This window comes from Littorina saxatilis, linkage group LG11 (genome assembly GCF_037325665.1).
Source record: "Littorina saxatilis isolate snail1 linkage group LG11, US_GU_Lsax_2.0, whole genome shotgun sequence".
In the NCBI taxonomy this organism is placed as follows: Eukaryota; Metazoa; Mollusca; class Gastropoda; order Littorinimorpha; family Littorinidae; genus Littorina; species Littorina saxatilis.
Genome location: NC_090255.1, coordinates 23799861 through 23823362, shown reverse-complemented (window position 1 = coordinate 23823362; position 23502 = coordinate 23799861). Strand labels below are relative to the sequence as shown.

At 40.2% G+C, this 23502-nt stretch overlaps 1 protein-coding gene across 1 annotated transcript in view; it reads left to right on the top strand.

Moving 5' to 3' along the window:
- The first annotated feature begins 207 nt into the window (after positions 1-207).
- LOC138980064 (protein PHTF2-like) overlaps positions 208-23502 on the top strand; it is a 60635-nt gene continuing 37340 nt past the window's right edge. Inside the window, exons 1-3 of the mRNA XM_070352862.1 lie at positions 208-328; positions 19973-20206; positions 21617-21673. Coding sequence (XP_070208963.1) covers positions 20165-20206; positions 21617-21673 — 99 coding nt within the window. The 5' untranslated portion in view covers positions 208-328; positions 19973-20164. The remainder of the gene's footprint in view (positions 329-19972; positions 20207-21616; positions 21674-23502) is intronic.

The window sequence follows — 23502 nt, the reverse complement described above, 5'->3', positions numbered from 1 at the left end:
GTAGTTCAGCTGCGTGAGGGAAAAGACAAAAGAAAATCCCATTTACGAAGTAAAGTACGCTCTCGAAAAGAACCCGCTTTTCTCTTCCACCCTGTATTGTTTACGTAATAGGTCAATGTATGCAAAACCGCAGTATGCCAACATTTGCAGACGATCCATCCAATAATAGCTCTCCAAGAAATAAGGCAGAAAGACACGCTCGCGCCAACGTGCCCGGATGAAGACAGACGACCATTGTGTTTGTGTACGGTTGCAGCTGTGTTGAATGCGAAACAGTCGTGTTTTACTCTCGTTTTTAGCAGAGAAGCGACCAACGAAACTGTAAGAGGTAATACGTGTTGCTTTCTTCGTGTAATTAAAGTGTGCGTTTGAATTGCGAAGGTCGGAGCGATGTTGTAGCGCAAGAAACATTTCTGTCGCTGTACGTCGACGGAATCATCTCCGAGTCCGAGTACAGTACTGGCACTGCGCCGCTGGCAATGCCAATGCGGTAATGTTGATTTCACTCGACTCTAGTGTATTGCCGACTCCTTATCTACTACCGCAGTCAGTTTCGCAGCCTCAGAAGGGGCTGAGCAGTAATTCTGTTCATTTTCTCAGTTTTTGACCGATTTGTGCGAACGATTTGGCTTTCTTCTGCATTGCGAGCGCATCCTTGCTACATTGTTACGTGATAAGCTTATTGAATATTGTATGAAGAATTGATCGCTGGTCGTGGTAAGGTGTCACTGTCACTAGTGGCACAGCTTGTCTCTTCTCAGCCACATTGACTGGTGTTGAAAATTCAATGAACGAAAGTACATCGCTGCATGGTGTCTGTTTGATTGCTCTTTCGTCAGTTCGCGTGGGTGTTCCTGTTATTACATAATTTAGTCAAGTTTTGACTATTTTTTTCTTTTCTTCATCTGATGGTTTACCGTTTCGTTTCTCAAAGCTATATTTTGACAAAATCGACACCTTAATAAGTTAATTTCCTTATTACCATCACAGAGGCAAATTGGCATGTTTTAGCTACATGAAATATCTCAAGTTGAACTGTTTGGGGATATAAAATTAAGTTATTTTAAGTAGTGAACGTTGTGTGTTATAAATATATATAATAATTCATATGAATTATTATATTGCTCTTCAAGTAATTTGTGTGGGAGTGATTTTTCTTCTCTTTCTTTCATGTAGCCTTGCAGATTCCCGAAGCAAAAGATGAAAGCTTAACACATTTGCACAGCCAGTATTGGCGTTAACCGGTAATTACCGGTATTTTACCGATGGAAATGAGAAAATACCGGAAAATAATTGGCTGCCGGTATAACCTACCGGTTGATTTTTAGAACTACCGTTTTTTTCGCTGGTAAAACAACAAAACCAGTACTCTGAGTTGGACTCTTACTGGTTCCAATGACCAGCCTACCTTTTTTCTGGATAGTTTTCATCATAAAAGTTTGTGTACCAGTTTGAAAAAATATTAGCGCCATCACTGCACAGCTGAGACAGATTGATGTTGCAGTGCTCAGTACCTTTGAACTATAACTATAGTATAAGGGATATATATAGACTCACTATAGTGGAACCCCCATTTCAATTAAGACCTCCATTTTAAAGACGTTTTGCATAGTTCTATAAAATGTTAGAACCCTTAAGGCTCCCTTTTATTTTTAAGACCTGATTTTCTCTGGGGTTTTTCAGGTCTTGAAAGGGGGGTTTCACTGTGTGTCGTTTATCTTATCTACTTAGTGTCCCATACATTCATATATATATATATATATATATATCCCTGACCTTTTGAAAGGCCGATCGGGAAGTATTTCTGCCTCATCTTTTTTAACCTTGATTTTGAGTTTGTTACTATCGATGGGAGTTTGATGTGTTTAAATTGATTCTGAGGTGGTACTAAATATTTCCTTGCTGAAGAATAGGGATTATTCTTTCCATTTTCCATTTTTTAGTATTGTTAAAAAAATGTCTGTACATGGTGTTTTTTTGTAGTTGTTGTTATTGGACAGATTGAAAGAGAAAAAGAATTTTTACCTTTAAAAACTAAACACTTGAACTTTTGAAATGACATTTAAAACACAAAGACAGAATGACAGCAGTCGATCGACACAGAAATTATGCACACAATCATGAAGTGAGCTGTTATTTAGGATGGTAATAGTTCTGCGATGTTAGGCCTCTCCATGAGAGAACATGCACCTCCCCAGAAAGGTCTGACACTTTCAGCTTCGTTTTTCCCAATTACAATGTATCTGTATCCAAATATACCCGTCATGTCAGTCACAGTCACCAATGTCATGACAGGCCACATGCAATGTAGGGACACTTTTGGCTAATCCCCAGGGTGTCATTTCATCACCATGTACCAATTCGCCTCTGCATTTTGTTAACTGATTGATTATGTGTATTTTAGGTGATGATTAGTTTTCCTGTACTGCCTGGAGCTGCATGCAGGCTTGTTAGTGATGCGGGTTATTTATGGTTCAGTCTTTCTAAAAAAATAGCTAAGTTTATTGATATTATTAGCTTCTTCCACTGATGAGCTTATTTTTCATTGAGAAATAGAATGCTGGAGTTCTTAAAAGGTCTCTTTTGATAAGGACGGAGTATTCGTGACAGAAAACCTCATGCATTTGACGTAATTATCATGGCGGCATTGATTGTAAAAATGTGACTGATTTCATGTGTGCGTATGTATGTCTGTTTACTCTCTCCCTCTCTCTCTCTCTCTCTCTCTCTCTCTCTCTCTCTCTCCTCTCTCTCTCTCTCTCTCTCTCTCTCTCTCTCTCTCTCTCTCTCTCTCTCTCTCTCTCTCTCTCTCTCTCTCTCTCTCTCTCTCTCTCTCTCTCTCTCTCTCTCTCTCTCTCTCTCTCTCTCTCTCTCTCATCCCTGATTGCCAGCTCAGTGCTTTAATGTATCAAGTCCACTCACATTAAACCGAGTGCACTTAGAGTTAGAGGTCTTTTTCCACCAGGTGATTTAATTAAAGGTTTACTTAAACGCAGTCTATGGGAGTGATGGGGTGGAGGGAGGGGTCAGAAGATATAATATCGTGACGTGTGGCCAGATCCCTGCACTCCCGGATTCTCGGTTTGCATTCAGTGAACTCAATAAATTGTGAACCAGAGGGCCTGTATTTAAAGCTACAGCTCTGGATAAGCCTCATGACTAAAATTTCCCTGATTTGTGAAAAAAAATTCACTTTAAGGGAGGGGGGGGGGGGGGGGGGGAGTGCCAACTAAAATAAATGTACACTTTAAGCTTTTCGCATGCAAAAGTAAAATGATTCTCACTGACTGCACAAAAAACTTACGCTTGAAAACAAGTGCAACAAGTTCACTTTTGATTTTAAACTAGAGACGTTTTCCTAATAGGACCACACTCATGGTTGCATACTATACTAATGTGTTTTCTCTGACATGAATGGTTAGCACTAGCAGACACACCCAGCTTCACAGCATGCAGTGTCAGTGTGAACTTTGTCAACTGCATTGTACTGTACTCAGCTTGCAGCACGATCTGGATACCAGCCAGACATTTTTTCTTTTAAGAATGTGGCTGCATGTTTGTAGAACTTCTCACCGAGTTTCAGTGATCTGCCTGCATGTGTTTTGCAGTACAGTGGACCCCCTCTTTGAAGACCTTCAAAATTGTGTAAAAATCAGGTCTTAAAAAGGAGGGAGTCTTTCTTAATAAGGAGGGAGTCTTAAAAAGGAGGGAATCGTAAAAAGGAGGGAATCTTCAAAATTGTGTAAAAATCAGGTCTTAAAAAGGAGGGAGTCTTTCTTAAAAAGGAGGGAATCTTAAAAAGGAGGGAATCTTAAAGGCACAGTGCGGCTCACAGCCTTCGTTTTGCGTTTTTGTTGCAGCTGCATGAGTGCATTTACAGTTCAAAAATCCTCCTATGGTAGTAAAACAAACCCAAAACTACCCAACGACGACATCTGTGAAGCTCGACAGTTTCTTGTTCACGCGAATGCATAAATTAACCTAGTTATTACGTGGTGTTTGGTCGGAGTTCGATTCAACTGAGTGATTCCGGCCTCCATTTTGTTTTAAATACACAAACTCATGATGACGTCTGACATAGTTTGCTAGTGACGTGTCTTTTTGTGCATGATGTGGTGATCTACCTGATCTAAATTTAGATCCAAAAATAGGTCAAGACCAGCCGGGTCCGAGTACGAAATTAATTCGTACAAAAATCGCAGTTCTTGACTCTTTGGGTGCAAGTCAATGAAACTTGGTAGTTCTTCTAACAGATAGCTGCCTCTGAGTGAGGCCACTATGACTAAAAGCCCCAGGGGCTCCGTGCACCTGGATTTGACAAGTTCAGTACCTTTAAAAAGGAGGGAATCTTAAAAAGGAGGGAATCTTAAAATGGAGGTAAATTTACAGAGGTTATGAACAGAACATCTAAACAATCAAGGTCTTAAATTGGGGGGTCTTAAAAGGGGGGTTCCACTGTAATAGTTTATAAATCTTGATCATCTTTAGAATTTAACAGACCTGACAAGACTGTTAAAAGTTGGTTGCCAGCTTTTTCATCTGACCAGGGGATGTTTAGAATCTTGGCAGACTACAATAAATGTTTCTTCATGAGAAGATTTAATAAAGACATGGGGATATCTTATCAGTTCTGGTTTCTGTTTGTTTGTTGAATAGTTAAAATGGTTATACAGTAGCAAGTTTGAATCACACATTTTTACGTTGAACATGCAGGACTTTCACGACACCCCCCCGCCTAGGTTTTAATTTCTGGATATGAAGTATGCTATTGTCATTCCAACTCCGAGATATTCATTTTTTGACTCACATGCGAAGCAAAAGTGAGTCTATGTACTCACCCGAGTCGTCCGTCCGTCCGTCCGTCCGTCCGTCCGGAAAACTTTAACGTTGGATATTTCTTGGACACTATTCAGTCTATCAGTACCAAATTTGGCAAGATGGTGTATGATGACAAGGCCCCAAAAAACATACATAGCATCTTGACCTTGCTTCAAGGTCAAGGTCGCAGGGGCCATAAATGTTGCCTAAAAAACAGCTATTTTTCACATTTTTCCCATTTTCTCTGAAGTTTTTGAGATTCAATACCTCACCTATATATGATATATAGAGCAAAGTAAGCCCCACCTTTTGATACCAGTTTTGTTTACCTTGCTTCAAGGTCAAGGTCACAGGAGCTCTTCAAAGTTGGATTGTATACATATTTTGAAGTGACCTTGACCCTGAACTATGGAAGATAACTGTTTCAAACTTAAAAATTATGTGGGGCACATGTTATGCTTTCATCATGAGACACATTTGGTCACATATGATCAAGGTCAAGGTCACTTTGACCCTTATGAAATGTGACCAAAATAAGGTAGTGAACCACTAAAAGTGACCATATCTCATGGTAGAAAGAGCCAATAAGCACCATTGTATTTCCTATGTCTTGAATTAACAGCTTTGTGCTGCATGACCTTGGATGACCTTGACCTTGGGTCAAGGTCACATGTATTTTGGTAGGAAAAATGTGTAAAGCATGTGAGTCGTATGGGCTTTGCCCTTCTTGTTTTTTCATAAAATTGTTTGCATAATTTCACACAATATTACGTTACTGTTGTCTTCAAATGATCGCCATCTTCCGCAGGTGTTTTCTTTCTTTCCAATTTTCTCATCCCCCCCCCCCCCCCCCCCCCCACCCCTTTAATGTCTTCTTTTCAAATCTGCTGATACATATCTCAATTGCTCTGGGTGTGTGTGTGACACTGACAGTGTGACCCGGCCTGTGTTTTAAGGTATGACGCTGCAATCTTCTGCATAACAGGCCCTCCCTCTCTTGACACACTCAGACCTGATTTAGGACACTTCAATTATGAAACAAATTGATCTTTTCGCCCTCAGCGTCTCAGTTCACACTGTCTTGCTCATGTTTCATTAAAGTGGTTGAAGTTTGTGTTCCTCTGCATGTGCTGCTATTTAAATGACGTGTAAAAAGACGCCCTTTAAGAAAACAAGTTCGGTTTACAAATTTGCTCAGCGCTCTTCCTTTTTCAAGTGAAGTTGAAGAGATTTGATCTTTTTGTGTGTTTTTGGCAAACGTATGCCGCCCAGGCATTCAGAATATTTCAAAAGAATGTGCGTCAGGGCTTTTCCTTGCTGTGTACAACTTTTCTTTGGCTAAGTGTTGTTCAGTGACTCTGTGAGTAGAATGAAAATAATTAGACACCATGTCGAAGTATTATATGTTGGGGGGGAAAGCAAATGTAGAGAGATCGAGCTCACCAATGTTGGCTTGATTTTAGATAACTGCATCCAAATAAAAAATGGATGATCCTCTTAATTCATATAAAAGCTAGGATTAGATGGATGTTACAGGAATTTTAGTGACTGCATGAAGCTAACAGTCTGAGTGGATATATCCGTACCTAGTCAGATAGAGCCACATTAAAGGTGGTCGTCTACATTTTTTTTAAACGCACGAAATGCACGGGATTTGAGATGAGTTTTGCGCTTGGCATTTTCCAAATAAGGATTATATCCTACTATGAGTACTACGCTGGAATACTACAATGAGTTTTCAAACGGCTACACTCAGGCTTCGTCTTTCCTGATCGAAAGGGGGTGTATTGTTGATATTTGTAGATAATAGACTCTGCATTTTAATGGTCAAATGGCGATTTCGGTATAAAAATGTAGACAAGGACCTTTAAAGGAAATATATATATATATATATATATGCACATTTTCTCACAGAACTGCCAGGTAAAAGACCTAGAAATACATACGCCCTCTGGGAGTATTTATTATTCAAATTGTTGCTGAGATTTGCAGTTACTATATTATGTCGAGTTACTGCTGTGTCGATTAACTAGAATACTTAATCAGTATACACTACAGGGAAAGGCGGGCACCGGGGCATTAGTGCTGCCAGAATCAATCAGGATTAACCTTATTAATAATGACAGGATTGACATGTTGAGTGTTTATGACTGCACATTTTTCTTCAGTGCATAAATTCCGGTGGTATTAACACTATTTCTACCCCACCTATGTTGACCAAGTTGTTTTTAGTTGAGACCAGCTGTGCTGCAGCAGGTCACTCAGAATTGTAGTAACTCACTAACTGTGATGCAACTGTGTATTAACACGATGGAATGCAGGCGTTAGATCGACGTTACAGGAAGCGACTGAAGTGACTGTCAGTGTTTGTACAGATATATCTGTACCAGGTCAGATAGAGCCATATGATTGGGTACGGATATACCCGTACCTGGGAGACAATGAGTTAAGCTAGAATTGGGAGCATAATTTCATGCAGTTACTTAAATTAATCTTGACCCGGAGAAAACAGGCTCATGAATACGTTCCAACAGAAGAGGAGATCGAGACTCAGAAATGGTTCAGAATTAGACACTAAAAGGTACAGTACTTCAAATTTATAATGACCACCCGAGGGTCACAATCACATTAGTGGTTGTAATACTCAAACTGTCGCTCGCTGCGGAAGAGACTTAAAAAGTTTAGATACTGAAACTTTAAAGGTACAGTTGAATATCAGTATAAAACGACCACCCATTGGGGACTCATACCAAAAGTGGTTGTTAAAGACTCAGGTGCTCGCTGTGAAAAGGTGAATTTGATAGAAAAAAAAGTTTGTTGGGGATAGACTATTAAAGTTTCTTTTAATACAAAATGTGCTTAATAATATGAAGGACAAATTATATTGTTAATATTGAATTATTATCTCCGTCTACCCTACTTGGGGCTTCGACACGCCTTCCTCTAACTGTTCCGTCAGAGTTTGGTGTCAGTTTGTGTTCCATATGTATATTAACCCTTACACTGGTGCAATTCTGTAACACATGTTACATAACCACTGGTGAATTAACAGAGAGAAAAATAAAGAAAAACGGTCATAGGTTTTCGCATCCATGGGAGGTAATCGGAAACAACCAAACAGACTGAGCCAGTAGCGCGACATAATGTCGTGACAACCAGGTGACAGTATACGTAAAGTAGTCGCGACAACCAGCCTATGGGTTAAGTGTTAAATTTGCCCCCCAGGCTTAAAGGCATATGTATATACGCGCTCCCGTGTTTACAAAGTGTAGTTTGCCCATAATCGATGTCAAACGCACCATAAGACCATGTAATGACGATATGTCGCCATGCGCGGACCATATACATGCAATACAGCTTGTTTTAGAGTCTCAAAAACTTTGGATGTAAACAAAGACGCGGAGTTATTTCCCTTGCGTCAACGCTACCTCTGTTGGCAAATCTATAAATAGGACGATCCAGATCAAAATGAAAATTAACATATCTCAACATTGAAGGGGTCCTAGACCACAATATTTTGCAGGGAACTTAATTTAGCATGTCTCCAGCTGTTGGTAAAGCAATTAGCGTGTATAGTCATCGAGTACATATGGCTTTAAGTTATTAAACCATGCTTCAACAGTGGTTCAGTGAGTATACACTATTTACAAGTGTATAGTTGCAAATAGCTAGTACACTCCTAGAACTTATGTGAATCTAGTAATAGGTATAAACTTTATGGCACCTTATGGTAGAGCTCTGAGTAAGACTATACAGAGTGGCAACTACCTATTACATGTACTCTAAATATACATATAGCGCTCCACTTGGCATGAGCTGCCGACCTATTTGGGAGATTATCCAGAAAGTTATGTTTATGAAATTGGGAAAGAGGAGGCTATAAGTACATGTACATTGTACTGCAAATTTAGCACATTTCAGTAAAATAGCCAGCAGACCATATAAATGATCAGCTGTACTGGAAAAACAGTACCAGTGTTCCAAAATTCAGAATACAAAAACAAGAAAGGTATGTTGAAAATTAAAATTGTGTTTTGTCATAAATTAAACGTTCCAATAACATATACCTTTCTTGATTTTTTAGTTCTAAATGATCAGCTGACAGAGGAGACGAGCGTAGTGACGTGGTGGTAAGACGTCGGCCTCCTAATCGGGAGGTCGTGAGTTCGAATCCCGGTCGCTGCCGCCTTGTGGGTAAAATAAGAGTGGATATTTTTCCGATCTCCCAGGTCAACTTATGTGCAGACCTGCTCGTGACTTAACCCCCTTCGTGTGTACAGGCAAGCACAAGACCAAGTGCGCACAGAAAAGATCCTGTAATTCATGTCAGAGCTCGGTGGGTTATGGAAACACGAAAATACCCAGCATGTCTACTCAACGAAAGCGGAGTGAAGCCGACTATGCTCTCAGAGTATAGTGTGGGGAACCCAAATGGGCAAACGAGCTCACACGTAACCAGAAAAATTCTGGAACGCTGAAGAAGAAGAAGAAGAAGCTGACAGAGGATTTTTGTGGAACAGTCATTGTGCCAGATATTGTGTTAATTAACATACATGTAGTATAAAATTGTGCACCAGGTTTCTTATATTGTACGGTATAGAATTAATAATGTTTGAACTACTTACAGGAGTTTAAAAAAGGCTTAGGGATCGCGTGTTAGTTATCTGCGTGGGGATATGTGTTTTTTTACACTTATTTTGCTTATGTCGATCACACGTCTATATTGCATGGGTGGGATTCTTCCAGTATATCCCGGAAATCCGGAATCAATTATGGCCTTTTTTTTTCTCTCTCTTGTTTTGTGTCTTTTTTGTGTGTTCAGGATTCATGTCATTTTTAGTCTCACCCATGATATTTAGTGGGGCTCCTATGTTGCAAAATCATTCAAATCATGCAACAAACACCAAATTAAGCAAATATGAAGAGTTTTATGTGCTTAACAAAACCTGATACAGAGCCACCGCGAAAAATTAAAAAATTGGTAGTTTTTAAACAATTTTTCAAAATGGCCGCCAGTGTAAACGGTTGGGTATGTTAGGCATATTTCACTTCATGTGATTAACAGCAAATTTGGCGTAAATGGACATTTGCTTTTGCTTAACAAAACCTGATACAGAGCCACCGTGAAAAAATTAAGAAATCAGTAGTTTTTTTACAATTTTCAAAATGGCCGCCAATAAAAGGGTATTTAGGTATTTTTGATGCTACAAGACATTCTCTTGCAATAGAAACTAACACAAACACATTTTTAAACAAAACAATACATGTATTGTTGGTGCAGAGAATGATTGGACGGTGTGGGTGGCAGGGTTGAAGAATTTGTGGATTACCTAAACTGTGCAAAAATAAATATATTGCACCAATTTTCATACCAAAACGAAAACATTCATTCCTGTGCTGTTATATTCAATGTATGCTATTGAGGGCACTCAACTTGGCTAACTGGAACACTTTTAAGATAAAAGGTGGCCTTTACATGGGTTATTTGACCGCCGCCCAAATAAGGGTACCCCCAAAATAAAACTGATAAAAATGTAATGTATCAACTCAAAAGTCGACTAAAATTCATAATCGCTGTATTTCGAAAACGTTGTTTGTTCTCATGTGTTTACACAACTAGCACATTCCGGCAAGTGTCTATACTCAAAAGAAACTTTGGCAGTACTTGAAACAACCATCTGTCATATATACATGCGAAGTCAAAAATATGTGGGATGTAAGTCAACAAACCTGTGGCAGTTTTTAAAATATTATTTCGTGAAGATTTGAAAGTGTACTCAAACGGTTGAACTACGCCTCGTGCGTAGACACACATTCCTGAAAGTTTCAACGCAACCCACTTGGTCATTGCTAAAATACATGGATTTTAGTTGACTTGGGTATCCCTCAAATTTGACACATAAACATCTCATCCGTGAGATCGACACATACATCAGTAGGTACAATGGCACAACACTAGAAATATGCAAGATGGCGAAATGAAACAACCTGTTCTGGATGGATAATCAAGTTGACTTTCTCTTCGTATACAACAGTGACCCAGTTGTGCCTCAGGAATCATTTTGTCGTCGGCTTTTTAAAAGGTACTCGAAGTTTTTGTCACATCTCTTTGTCACATCAAGGGTATCCCTATTTTGACGGCGTAAATGATGATGTTAAAAAAAAAATTTGCCAGATAGCGAAGATGCGAGCCTTTAATGGCATAGACAGTTTGAATAAAATGACACAGGAATAAAAGTTTGAGTTGGGGTATGAAAATGGGTGCAATAATATTTTTGCACAGTTTAGATGCTGACAGTTTTCACAGGCATGCAAGCACATTTGCAGAGAGCTGTGCTCTGCAGTCCTTCTTAGCAGCATTTGCAGCGTTTTGTTGTACAGCTCTTCTTGCAGGCACACCTCATGAGTTCTCGGCACACGCTGGATACCTCTTGAAAGCTCGTCCAGAATGACTCCCACTTTCCAGCCTTGAACTGCCAGCCCACAGAGTTTGGAAGTCTAATAGGTAGATGGCTCTTCTCAATCTCATGTCCTGCAGCAGCACCTCACTTGTAAGGGGATTATGGTCAATTTGGCAGCTCTTTTTACTGAAGAGGTACCGTCTAGCACTGTTTACACCCAGTACGTTGCTGGTTTTGTCCTACAAATGTACACCAAAAAGCTCTTGTGCTGCCCTGTCAGTGGTACTCAGCTTACAAAGAGGAGCAGACAACCTGAAGAAAGTTTGAGTGACGTCTTCAAATGCTTGCCATACTTCCCAAGCCTTCTGATTCCCCAATACCATTGAAGAACGACATAGTGTCACAGCCTGTAAGGCTATGCAAAATGGGCAGACAGGGTGACTTCTCTTGGCCAATGGCTTTGGCAATGTGGCGATACACTTCACGAGCAGAAAAAAACGCAACACAGCTGGAATGAGAAGCAGACTGTCTGGCCTCCTATCCATGGTGCAGGAAATCAGCCTGGGGTACCCTTCACACAAAAGATGAAAAGTGACATTTTTATTTGAATGTATTTGAATAATGTTTACTATCTCAGAGAGTCGGTCAAAGCCGGGTTAGCAAGTCTTCACACAACAAACCAAAATGAAAGAAAATTGTATTTCATGAATTCGTATAATTCTTACTGTTTCAGGTTAAAAAACAAACAAACACAGTTTCCAGTGACCCAACTGATTCTGGAATCTTTCTGACCTCTACATTTATTCGCTTCAAACAGTCGCTAACAGAATGTTGACCATAGTGAGGGTTCGTACGTTAAACCCATCAAATTCACAGAGGTCGCTTACAAATGATGTGCAAACATGTTCCAATTAATGCAAATAAAAAAATCTTACTGTTAAGATGTATTAGGTAACAAACCTTGATACAGTAGTACTAGTGAAATCGGCTCCCTTCTGTGGCACCGGAATAAATGCAGAACGCTTGTTCCCAGGAACCGGCATGTGGTGTAACTCTTGTATATATCCTGTAAAAATAAAATTCACACCAATGCACGGTCAACTTAAAATAAGCAAAAGGATGAGAAACAAGCAACAAACCAAACTTGTAAAACTCAAAGAGCGGTACCTCTTCATTTTTCAAAACCACTTATCTCATTTGATTAGCATACACTGTATGCTTTTGTCTGTTACCTACCGTCTTTGAAAGTTTGATCACAACACTGTAAAGACATGGGGAGTGGAGTGTTTTTATCTCCAGCTGGTCATCCTACTACTGTATCTGGCCTACCCTCACTCAGTTTTTGACTCATACCCCTCCCCACCTTATGGAAGTCCTTAACATAGGTAGGACTAATCATTTATCATACCATGAACAATCTCTTTCTCCTCGCCTTTTATTCAAAGTTCGTTTAATCTGTTTAAAATCACCAGCGTGGCGATCATGATTTCCTTACTTGTAATCAACAGATAGATCTAGATCTATCAGCATCACAATCCAGCTGATGAGCTATTGCAAGATTAAACAAAGTCTCTGCATTTCAGCGCTTCACCCGATGAATAACAGACCCCAGGGGAGAATTAAACAGTAAAATGATGTGACATTGGTGAATGGATGCGTATTCTTGAAAACTTACCTTCAGAAACGTTGTTTTCGCTCAAATCAAAACACACAATGTTGCGGAGGCCGCCATCTTGAATTTTCATGCTGCGGATATATAAAATTCTAAAAACGATCAAATTAAATACCAGAACACAAAAATACCCATAAGAGTATTTATGTCATGCATGTGTTATCAGCAGACAACTTCTGGTGCATGGTAAACCATTGAATTTTACATTTGCTGAGTTGGGAATATTTACTGCTGAGCGCTTTTGGTACGAATTTCGTCTGCTGTAAATGCAGCCTTTTATTCCCTATCAAAAACAAAAAAACCGATTTCTGAAGTGGCTCTGTATCTGAAATCCCTTAAATAATTATAAGGAACAATATCACAAAGTATGATGTTTGTTGCAAGATGTGAATGATTTATGAGTGCGTCTGCAACATACGAGCCCCACTAATTGTCAGCCCCTCCTTGTGCCTAAAATAAGTCACATGTACATGTTTTTTTGGTACCGAACGGATTCTGTTTCTCCTTTTACCCTTGTTAAGTGTTTCTTGTATAGAATATAGTCAATTTTTGTAAAGATTTTAGTCAAGCAGTATGTAAGAAATGTTAAGTCCTTTGTACTTTCTTTCTTTATTTGGTGTTTAACGTCGTTTTCAACCGTTCAAGGTTATATCGCGACGACCTTTGTACTGGAAACTTGCATTCTCCCAGTAAGGTGATATATTGTACTACGTTGCAAGCCCCTGGAGCAAATTTTTGATTAGTGCTTTTGTGAACAAGAAACAATTGACAAGTGGCTCTATCCCATCTCCCCCCTTTCCCCGTCGCGATATAACCTTCGTGGTTGAAAACGATGTTAAACACCAAATAAGGAAAGAAAGTAAACAAACATTAAAACAGATCCAGGGCTGTTTACTCCAAACAGGTAGTATTTTTTATTAAAAGACACAGAAAAGCATCATGCCCTTTTTCTATGATGATGATGAGTTTAAGGTACAGTAAGGTGCAGGTTTATGGGCGTAAAAACTTGTTCACTACAGTTAAAGCGCCTTCAACAATGTGGAAAAGTGGGTTTTGTCACTTTTGTGTGGGCCAGAATAGCTAGGGGGCAGAACTCAGACAAATTGCCCAGCCTAAATGGGTGCTGTACACTGACCTTTTTGTCGGCAGCAAGAATTGTTGTCTACATGACATTTATTTTTATTGCTGTCTAGACTCTCTTTCTGACACTTTTGGCGCTGTGAGTGTAATGGTGTGTTAGTTTTTGTGTTGTTATTGTGTGTGTGTAAGAGAGAAGTGAGGGTCAAAAGGGGGGGGGGGGGGGGTTAAGAGGCAAAAGAATACTGTGTGGATCGGAGAAAAAGAGGGGGGGGGGGGGGGTCAGGACTCTGGGTGTGTGTGTGTGATAGAAAAAAAGAAAGAGCTATTAGAAAGATAGATAATGGTAGTCTGCAAGGAGGGAGTGGGCTGCATTAATATGTCACAATTATATATGTGAGTGAGAGTCAGCTAGTAATTGTGTTTTTATGTCTTTGTGGAATTAGTCCTTTTCACCTGTTATAATGTCACAGGTAGCTTATTCAGTCTTAATGTGTTCGGAAGTGGCTCAGACACTTTCAATCACCCCCCGCAGGTTAGGGGGAAGAATTTACCCGATGGGGGAGCGATGGGGGAGCATGTCGTAAGAGACGACTAACGGATTCTGTTTCTCCTTTTACCCTTGTTAAGTGTTTCTTGTATAGAATATAGTCAATGTTTGTGAAGATTTTAGTCAAGCAGTATGTAAGAAATGTTAAGTCCTTTGTACTGGAAACTTGCATTCTCCCAGTAAGGTTAACAAGTGGCTCTATCCCATCTCCCCCCCTTTCCCCGTCGCGATATAACCTTCGTGGTTGAAAACGACGTTAAACACCAAATAAAGAAAGAAAGAAAGACTTTCAATTCATTTTGCACCTAAAATAATTCCAAATGCCGCAACACCCATTTACACTCCATACTGTGCAATTTAAGCAATAAGGCCAGGGAGTATCCTTATTGTTACACACAAACTGACCTAATACTTCAGGTCTGCTGAAGTACATTTTCTTATTTTATATTTCTTGTGTTTCTATATAATTCTAACGTTTAACCCAAACTGCATAGGTCAGCTGAAGAACAATGAAATATGCTTGTGTTTCAAACGTTTAACCCATTAAACTGCATGAGGTCAGTGAGTGTACTTTTTCTCAATGACTCGATCCATGAGCTCAATCTTCAGGTCAGTGACTGAGTGCGTTGCAGGTATTCAGTGCAGACACTTGAAGGTGTTCGCACCTGTGTTTCACATGACTTACCAAGTTGTAAAACAGTACGTGCCACACACAGACCTGTACTAAAACTTTGATTTCAAAGAATATACCACACACACATCTCAGAAATCTAAAGACAGTAAATTAGATCAACCACAAACATAAGAAAGATTTATTTCATTCAAGAATGCTAACGGCAATGAAAACGGACAAACAAAGCCAGCGTAAGAAACACAAAACAGGACGTAAAGTTACGACCAAAACCATTGAGTATTCCCAACCACAAAGCAAGATTAACCAGACACATAAAACTTATTCGCACATAACCTCTGGGATTTACAGGCGCTTCAAACACTGTCTGCTCCATCACTACCTGTCTGTGCCTTCTTTACAAGCATCTTTAGGGTGGAGTTCACGTCGGTCAAGATCGTAAAGAGAGCCGCACTCACAGGGGGTCACAGTAAACCCTGAACTTTACAGCAGAGATGGTGTAGCATCTCTGTTTAACAGCAACCAGGGCTTGTGGCTGAGCAGTGGTGTTTGCTAAAAACTTTGATTTTACTTTCTCCGCAAGCCATAAACAACTGTCGGGGCATCACACCGCGCCTGTTTTGTAGCAGTTTTTTATGGGGTTTGAGGCTTGAGGTTGTTTCTGTCGAGATTGTGGTTTAACTTAAGCCCTCTTGCGTTGAACAAGTACACTACACTGTCAGACCTGTCAACTGACCCCCTCCAAGGCCAACCTGTATTTATATGACTAGAAACTGTATTCAAGGTAACAATCCCTTACACACCAACTTTTTTTTTTTAAATACAAAAACCAGATTCAGGCCTGTTTACCCCCCAGAATCGCTCTCATGAATGAACTTGATTTTAAACAAGTTTCATCTACAGGATGGAAAATAACCATGTTTGAAAAATATCTGACAAATAAATAAAAACCAAAAATAACACAGTTGCCTCCCTTGTCCTGATGTAAATTATCAATAATTATTGACTCAAAACTTCAATTTAAATGAGAAAACAGTTTTCAGTAAGTTCCAATTGGTAACTTAATTTCAAAACGGCTCACTCTGGTGAAAAGGAAGGAGGTTTGGAAAATAGCATAGGCACTGTCAGGTCTATTTTTAGTACTCATTTGCATAATCTCTCATACTGCTTTTCAATTCATCATTTCTGGAGTTAAATTCTCAAATGATGGTTGAATCATAGATTGAATTAAAAGAGAAACAAGTAACTAGTAAGTTTGTTCCACATTCTAATTTTCAAAAGGACTCCATGTATCTAATCTAACTCAAAATAAAACTTGTCACAGATCATGCAGATATCTGAAACCGGGAAGGTCACTGAAGCGAAACTAAAGGGGGGTCACAGATCATGCAGATATCTGAAGGGGGCCCGGGTAGCTCAGGTGGTAGAGCACTGGACTTGTGATCGAAAGGTCGCTGGTTCGAATCCAGGCCGGGACGGACACAGGTCAACTTTATGTGCAGACCCAGAGACGGTATCCATCTCCCACCCCCGTGTCACCACAGTGGCACGTAAAAGACCTCGGTCATTCTGCCATAAGTGCAGATGGCTGATACCACCTAAACACGCATACACTTGTGTATCTCATCTAAAGTCGGGTTAAAACCCGGGAACATGCCCCTAATGGCTTTGCCGTGAGGGCGTAAAACTTGAATTTCTCTCAGATATCTGAAACCGGGAAGGTCACTGAAGCGAAACTAAAGGGGGGAGTTTACGTCCTCACAGAAACTTTTTCTATTAGGGACAAGAGTTAGTGATACCTCACTGTAGCCATGGAAGTGGGTTGTTTTAAAGGATTCACTGACCTACATTTTCAAGCAGTCGATCACTACAATGTGCACTACACTTACTCTGTCTACGTGTCTCTTTGATTCAGTTGACATGCCTGAGTATGTGTGTTAATCGTCACTTGCATCTTGTAAGGTAATTGTTGTCAAGATCACAGCATTGACATGAATTTCCTACAATTTGGTTTGCCCTACTGCTAGGCTGTGACGTAAGCCGTACACAATACGGGGAAAACTGTACAGGTTGACAGCTATGCACTGTCAGGATTTATTTTAAACTCAATGAGACCACAAACCATAATGACCTGTCAGGGCATCACACCACACCTGTTTTTTCGCAGTTTTTGATGAGGTTTGAGGCTCGAGGTTACCTCCCCCAATGTGGTTATTTAAGCCTTTTTTGTGGTGAACCAGTACATTAAAATGTCATAACACTTTCGCTGGGGGGCAAAAGGTACCCAGACAGAGGTGTGACTTCTGCAGGTGTCAGTGTAAGACAGTTTTAAGTGCTCTTCATTTGTCTGGTGACAGTCCTGGGCTGGGCGGCTGTCTCAGTTTTTATGTTGAGCTCTAAATGTCTTTGTTGACAATTTGCACTTAGGGTTAGAAACAGCTAATGTTGTCTTTGTTGACAATTGCACTAAAGGGTGAAAAACATCTAACGTTGTAACCCTTGAGATTGTTTTAGTTCATGTTTTAAGTTAGGCCTTTATGGGTGTGGAAATATTTGCTGATCACAACAAAAGTTATTCAGTGAAACATCAGTTAGGACACGTACAACATGTACTTTTGCCTGCATGAATTTTGTGAAGTTTGAAGTAAGATTTTTAAGACCCCCTGGTTTATTTCAGATTGTACATTTGCAAGCTCTATATAATTTGTAACCTCCATTTCAAGACTAATGAACTCACAAAGAACCAGCAAGAACAGGTTGCATTACTTCCTGCTTTAGTATGAAAGGAGTCAGTTCTATATTTAAAGGCCCCATGCACTGGTGTAATGAGTGGCGTATTATATATCTTAAGTCTTTTGAAAATAAGTAGAGCATTTCCTAACCGGCACGGTTGGCCTAGTGGTAAGGCGTCCGCCCCGTGATCGGGAGGTCGTGGGTTCGAACCCCGGCCGGGTCATACCTAAGACTTTAAAATTGGCAATTTAGTGGCTGCTTCGCCTGGCGTCAGTGGCATTATGGGGTTAGTGCTAGGACTGGTTGGTCCGGTGTCAGAATTCCCCCCGCGGGTTAGGGGGAAGAATTTACCCGATGCTCCCCAGCATGTCGTAAGAGGCGACTAACGGATTCTGTTTCTCCTTTTACCCTTGTTAAGTGTTTCTTGTATAGAATATAGTCGAATGTTTGTAAAGATTTTAGTCAAGCAGTATGTAAGACATGTTCAGTCCTTTGTACTGGAAACTTGCATTCTTCCAGTAAGGTCATATATTGTACTACGTTGCAAGCCCCTGGAGCAATTTTTTGATTAGTGCTTTTGTGAACAAGAAACAATTAACAAGTGGCTCTATCTCATCTCCCCCCTTTCACCGTCGCGATATAACCTTCGTGGTTGAAAACGACGTTAAACACCAAATAAAGAAAGAAAGAAGGTGTCAGAATAATGTGACTGGGTGAGACATGAAGCCTGTGCTGCGCACTTCTGTCTTGTGTGTGGCGCACGTTAAATGTCAAAGCAGCACCGCCCTGATATGGCCCTTCGTGGTCGGCTGGGCGTTAAGTTACAAACAAACAAAGAGCATTACCTGAGTCTTGTGAAAGAAAGCCTGAATTCAGTTCACATGCTCATGCTGTTTTAAACACTGACTTTGTGTCACGGCAGGGGTGCAGTCTGCATGCATGCAATTATAGGGAGGTTTGTGTAGCTGAACAATTTCTCAGAAAAGTAACAGACATTTTTGTCGATCATTATCAAGGGATTCAAGGAAGAGTTACGATCCGGAGATTAAAGGGGTACAAATAAAAGAACGGCGCATTATAAAGGCTATATTAGTAACCGTCATACTCTAGTCAGCTCTTGAGTTCAAGTTCTGATATAGTGACACAGCAAGTGTGGTTGAATCTGGGGTTCAATGGTGAAATTAAGATTCTTGGAGGATACAAAAAAACAATTCAAAAACTTTCTGTGACGGCAGCTTAAGTCTCGATACGTAATTTATACATACATGTACTGGAAACTTCAGTTTGAGTTCAAGTTGTCAACAGAATCAGGGAAACCGTGAGTCTGCTTTAAGGAATCTAAGGGTGTAGCGAAAGATTTTGAGTTAACGATACTGAGATCGTTATAGTTAAAACACGAAAACTTGCAGTATCAGCAGGCTTGAGTTTATAATATTTGAGTGTGGTTGGCTTTGAGAGATGATATAATTTCAGATAATGTTTTAGGGACAACTTATGTGATTTAGTTTTGTTAGTTTGCAGAGCCAGCGGGTTTCACATTTGCGCTGTTCTCGTTAATTGCATGTTGTATTATAGAGAAGGATTCTTACAGGATACAAGTATTACAACACAAAAACTTATACTGCAGTAATTGGGTTTTGCTCTGTTCTTGTTGATTGCACGTTGTATTATAGAGAAGGATTCTCAGCGGATAGATCTACACAAGTATTACAACACAAAAACTTTTGCTATAATTGTGCTGACGTTCTTGTTAATTGCGTGTTTTAGTATCCTTATAGAGACAGATTCTTAGAGAATAGATCTATACAAATATTTCAACACAAAAACTAATGATATAATGGCAGTTTGGAACACATAGTTTTAAAGCAATGTAAGAGAATGATTCGAGATCGGTTTAGAGCAATTTATATAATTAAATGATTGTATTTGCAGAGTCAGCACTTTCAGTTTCACAGTTGAATTTTTCTTGTTGGTTTGGCAGCAGAACTTTGAAGTGTTGTCTTTTTCAGTTTGAGAGAGGTCAACACACTTGAATAACTTAGACACTAACCCTCTCTTTAATTTAACGGCTATGTGTTTGACTGTTCCAGTTCTTTTTGGCCACTCCCACTCGAGGGAAGGGGGGTCAGGTGGTGGGGAGCCAAATATATATCAGAACAGCCGGGAGAGCTTACTTCATTCGGTCTGTGGATCTTTTGGACGTCATCTGGACACATAGCTGGCAGTAGCGACAATTGCATCCACTGCACAGGACTCTGAAGAATAGTGCAGCTGCCCGAGGAATGGAAAATATTCACAATGCCATAGCCTGGTATCAAAAAAAGGTAGGTGACCAGAATGTGTTGATGGAAATGTATGGCTTGAAAGTAATTTGAATGTTCTGTTTTTGGGTTTAATTTTACAGACTATGACTCGACACAGTCTTGGTTATTTTGTTTTGTTTGAAGGTATATATCTGTATGCATGTTAAAAATACAAACCAAAACAAGCAAAATAAACTGCAGATTGGGGAGCTGAAAGAACATAATAAAAGTCATTTTAATTAGAAATTTAACTTATTTGAAGCTTAGTGTTAGATCATTGAATAAAGTGAGAACTTGTCTGGAACAAAACCGTGTTTGATCTTTGTACACTTTTCTTTTTGTTTGTTTGTTCGTTCATGGGGTGAAACTCCCACGGCTTTTACGTGTATGACCATTTTTACCCCGCCATTTAGGCAGCCATACGCCGCTTTCGGAGGAAGCATGCTGGGTATTTTTGTGTTTCTATAACCCACCGACCTCTGACATGATTACAGGATCTTTTTCGTGCGCACTTGGTCTTGCGCTTGCGTGTACACACGGGGGTGTTCGAACACCGAGGAGAGTCTGCACACAAAGTTGACTCTGAGAAATAAATCTCTCGCCGAACGTGGGGACGAACTCACGCTGACAGCGGCCAACTGGATACAAATCCAGCGCGCTACCGACTGAGCTACATCCCCGCCCTTTTCTTTATGTGGTGTTGACTACTGGTCAAAAAATTTGATTTCAACTCTACATTGAAGTTTCATTCGAAGCTCAGATTTATGTTTTGTTGTATATATATATATGTACATATTTCCTGCTACAATGGAACTCCCCTTTTAAAACCTCCAACAATTTGAAATAATCAGGTCTGATAAAGGAAGGGAGTCGTGTAATCAATCAATCAATCAATATGAGGCTTATATGTGACCCTCCACCACGGAATGAGTCGCATGTCACCTTTTCATGATTTTCATAGTTTTAAATTTTCTTAAACAGTTTTTTATTCTCTATCCAGTGGTGAAAACCGTTTTAGAAAAGAGTGAACACTTTTTGAGTTATAAGCCTGTGACTAAGGTGACCCTCACACTGTTACCAGACACCCCCCGGACTTATGTTATGCCTGGCGCAGAACCGCGTGAGGTGACATGCGACTCATTTCGTGGTGGAGGGTCACATATCGCGCGTATTCCAAGGGTACAGTTCTAAGCGCAGGGATTTTTTTGATTTTTTTATTATTATTATTAATTTTTTTTTGTACTGGAGGCAAGCTTCGAGGATATGAACCAAACATCTGAAAAAGGAATGTCTGAAAAGGGGGAAGTTTCAAATTTGTGGTCTTAAAAAGGGGAGCTAGGTCACCCTGTAATGTATACCTTCCTGAAGTTTTTCAATTTTGAAGTTTGTTTCCCTTGATGCTTGACAGACTTGTTTTATTTGTGCGTACAGATTGGATCATATGACAAACAGTTGTGGGAGCAGTCTGTGGAAAGAAAACTCCAAAAGGTTTGTTTTCTTTTATCTGTGCAATGTGCATGTGTCGGTGTCTAACCCCCTTGACTGCTGGGAGAATTGAATAACACCTTGACTGCGGGAATAACTTAGTTTATACAAATCTAACGTACACGCTAAAGGTTGGTTGGTTGGTTATTATTTTGTATAACCAGCACGGTTGGCCTAGTGGTAAGGCGTCTGCCCCGTGATCGAGAGGTCGTGGGTTCGAACCCCGGCCGGGTCATACCTGAGATTTTAAAATTAGCAATCTAGTGGCTGTTCCGCCTGGCGTCTGGCATTATGGGGTTAGTGCTAAGACTGGTTGGTCCGGTGTCAGAATAATGTGACTGGGTGAGACATGAAGCCTGTGCTGCGACTTCTGTCTTGTGTGTGGCGCACGTTATATGTCAAAGCAGCACCGCCCTGATATGGCCCTTCGTGGTCGGCTGGGCGTTAAGCAAACAAACAAACAAAAATTATTATTTTGTATCGTCTCTGAATTCTCAAGCTAAAACAATTCAAACCCTTGACCGCGGGAATAATTTGGTAAAAAAATTCTAACATCCACGCTTATAAAGGTTGGTTTGTTGGTTATTATTTTGTATCGTCTCTGAATTCTCAAGCTGAAACAATTAAGCCCCAAACTGAGAAAATGGTCTCCAGGGGAGGTAACCATCTTGCTGCAATTCAAAGGACAGTACAACAGCGGTTGTTTCCCTTGTCAGTGGATTGATTTTTGTGTGGATGGCACAATACCTACCTAGTAACAGCTATTGTGTTTTCAGCGTAGCAATAGGGCCCGATATTTAGACGAGACAAGTATAATGCCGACGAGTCGAAGACGAGTCACATTATACTTGTTTGAGTCTAAACATCGGACCCTATTTCTACGATGAAAACACAATAGCGTTTATATAGCTATTCTGACATTAAATTCTGTGTTAAAATCATGTTTTTGTCTGCAACAAGTACCAGAATGGTCCATGTCGTTGATTGCAGACGACGGTTCCCTTTTCGCATGAAGCCACGGAAATAACCGAACATTGAAAAACCCACGGACATGTATTACGGAGAAAACTCGAGATAACCGGATGCTTAGCATTACGTCAATATGTTAGGAATCATATGACGTCATGACGTATCATGCTTGCGTATGTAGATTGTATGTTCGAAAGTCTGACTTCTGTTGGGAATTCGCCTGGTGAAGACTGCGGTAAATCTGTGATGATAAGAGAACAAGGATTGTCTCAGAAGAAACGACGAAATGTTTCAGACCGGTAACTTCATTTCAGCATTGCACTATACAATGGACGTTCTATGTGACAGGGGAGTTTGCTGATTTTGTGTTAAACATTGGAGAGATCGTCTGCTAGAATCAGAGATAGGTCGCTTCAGATTGCAGCTTCTGGAAATTTGCAAGGTTTGTTGCCTGTTAAAGAACTGGATTTTACACGTAATGTATGTCATGTACAGTAAGCAACAACAAAAACACACACAAAGCAAATGGCATCGTCTGTCGACTAGTCACAGAAACAAACCTGGCGAGGTATGCGTGTACTTTATACACGTGGAAGAAACCGGAACCATGCGTCTTTTTTATTGCCGATATCGTTTGGATATCGGCAAAAATGGCCAACTTCCGTGGCGTTATGCTTTGATGATCGGAAAAGGGATGTGTGAGACCATCCAATCACAGCCCCCGAATTCCCCCACGTGACCATCAGAATAGCTATTACCTGATAGTACTACATGTATGGCAGTCAAGGGGTAATTAGTGTGTGGGTCAGAGAGACCTGGAAAGAGAGAGAGAGAGAGACTAGAGTATGTGTATGTTTGTGAGG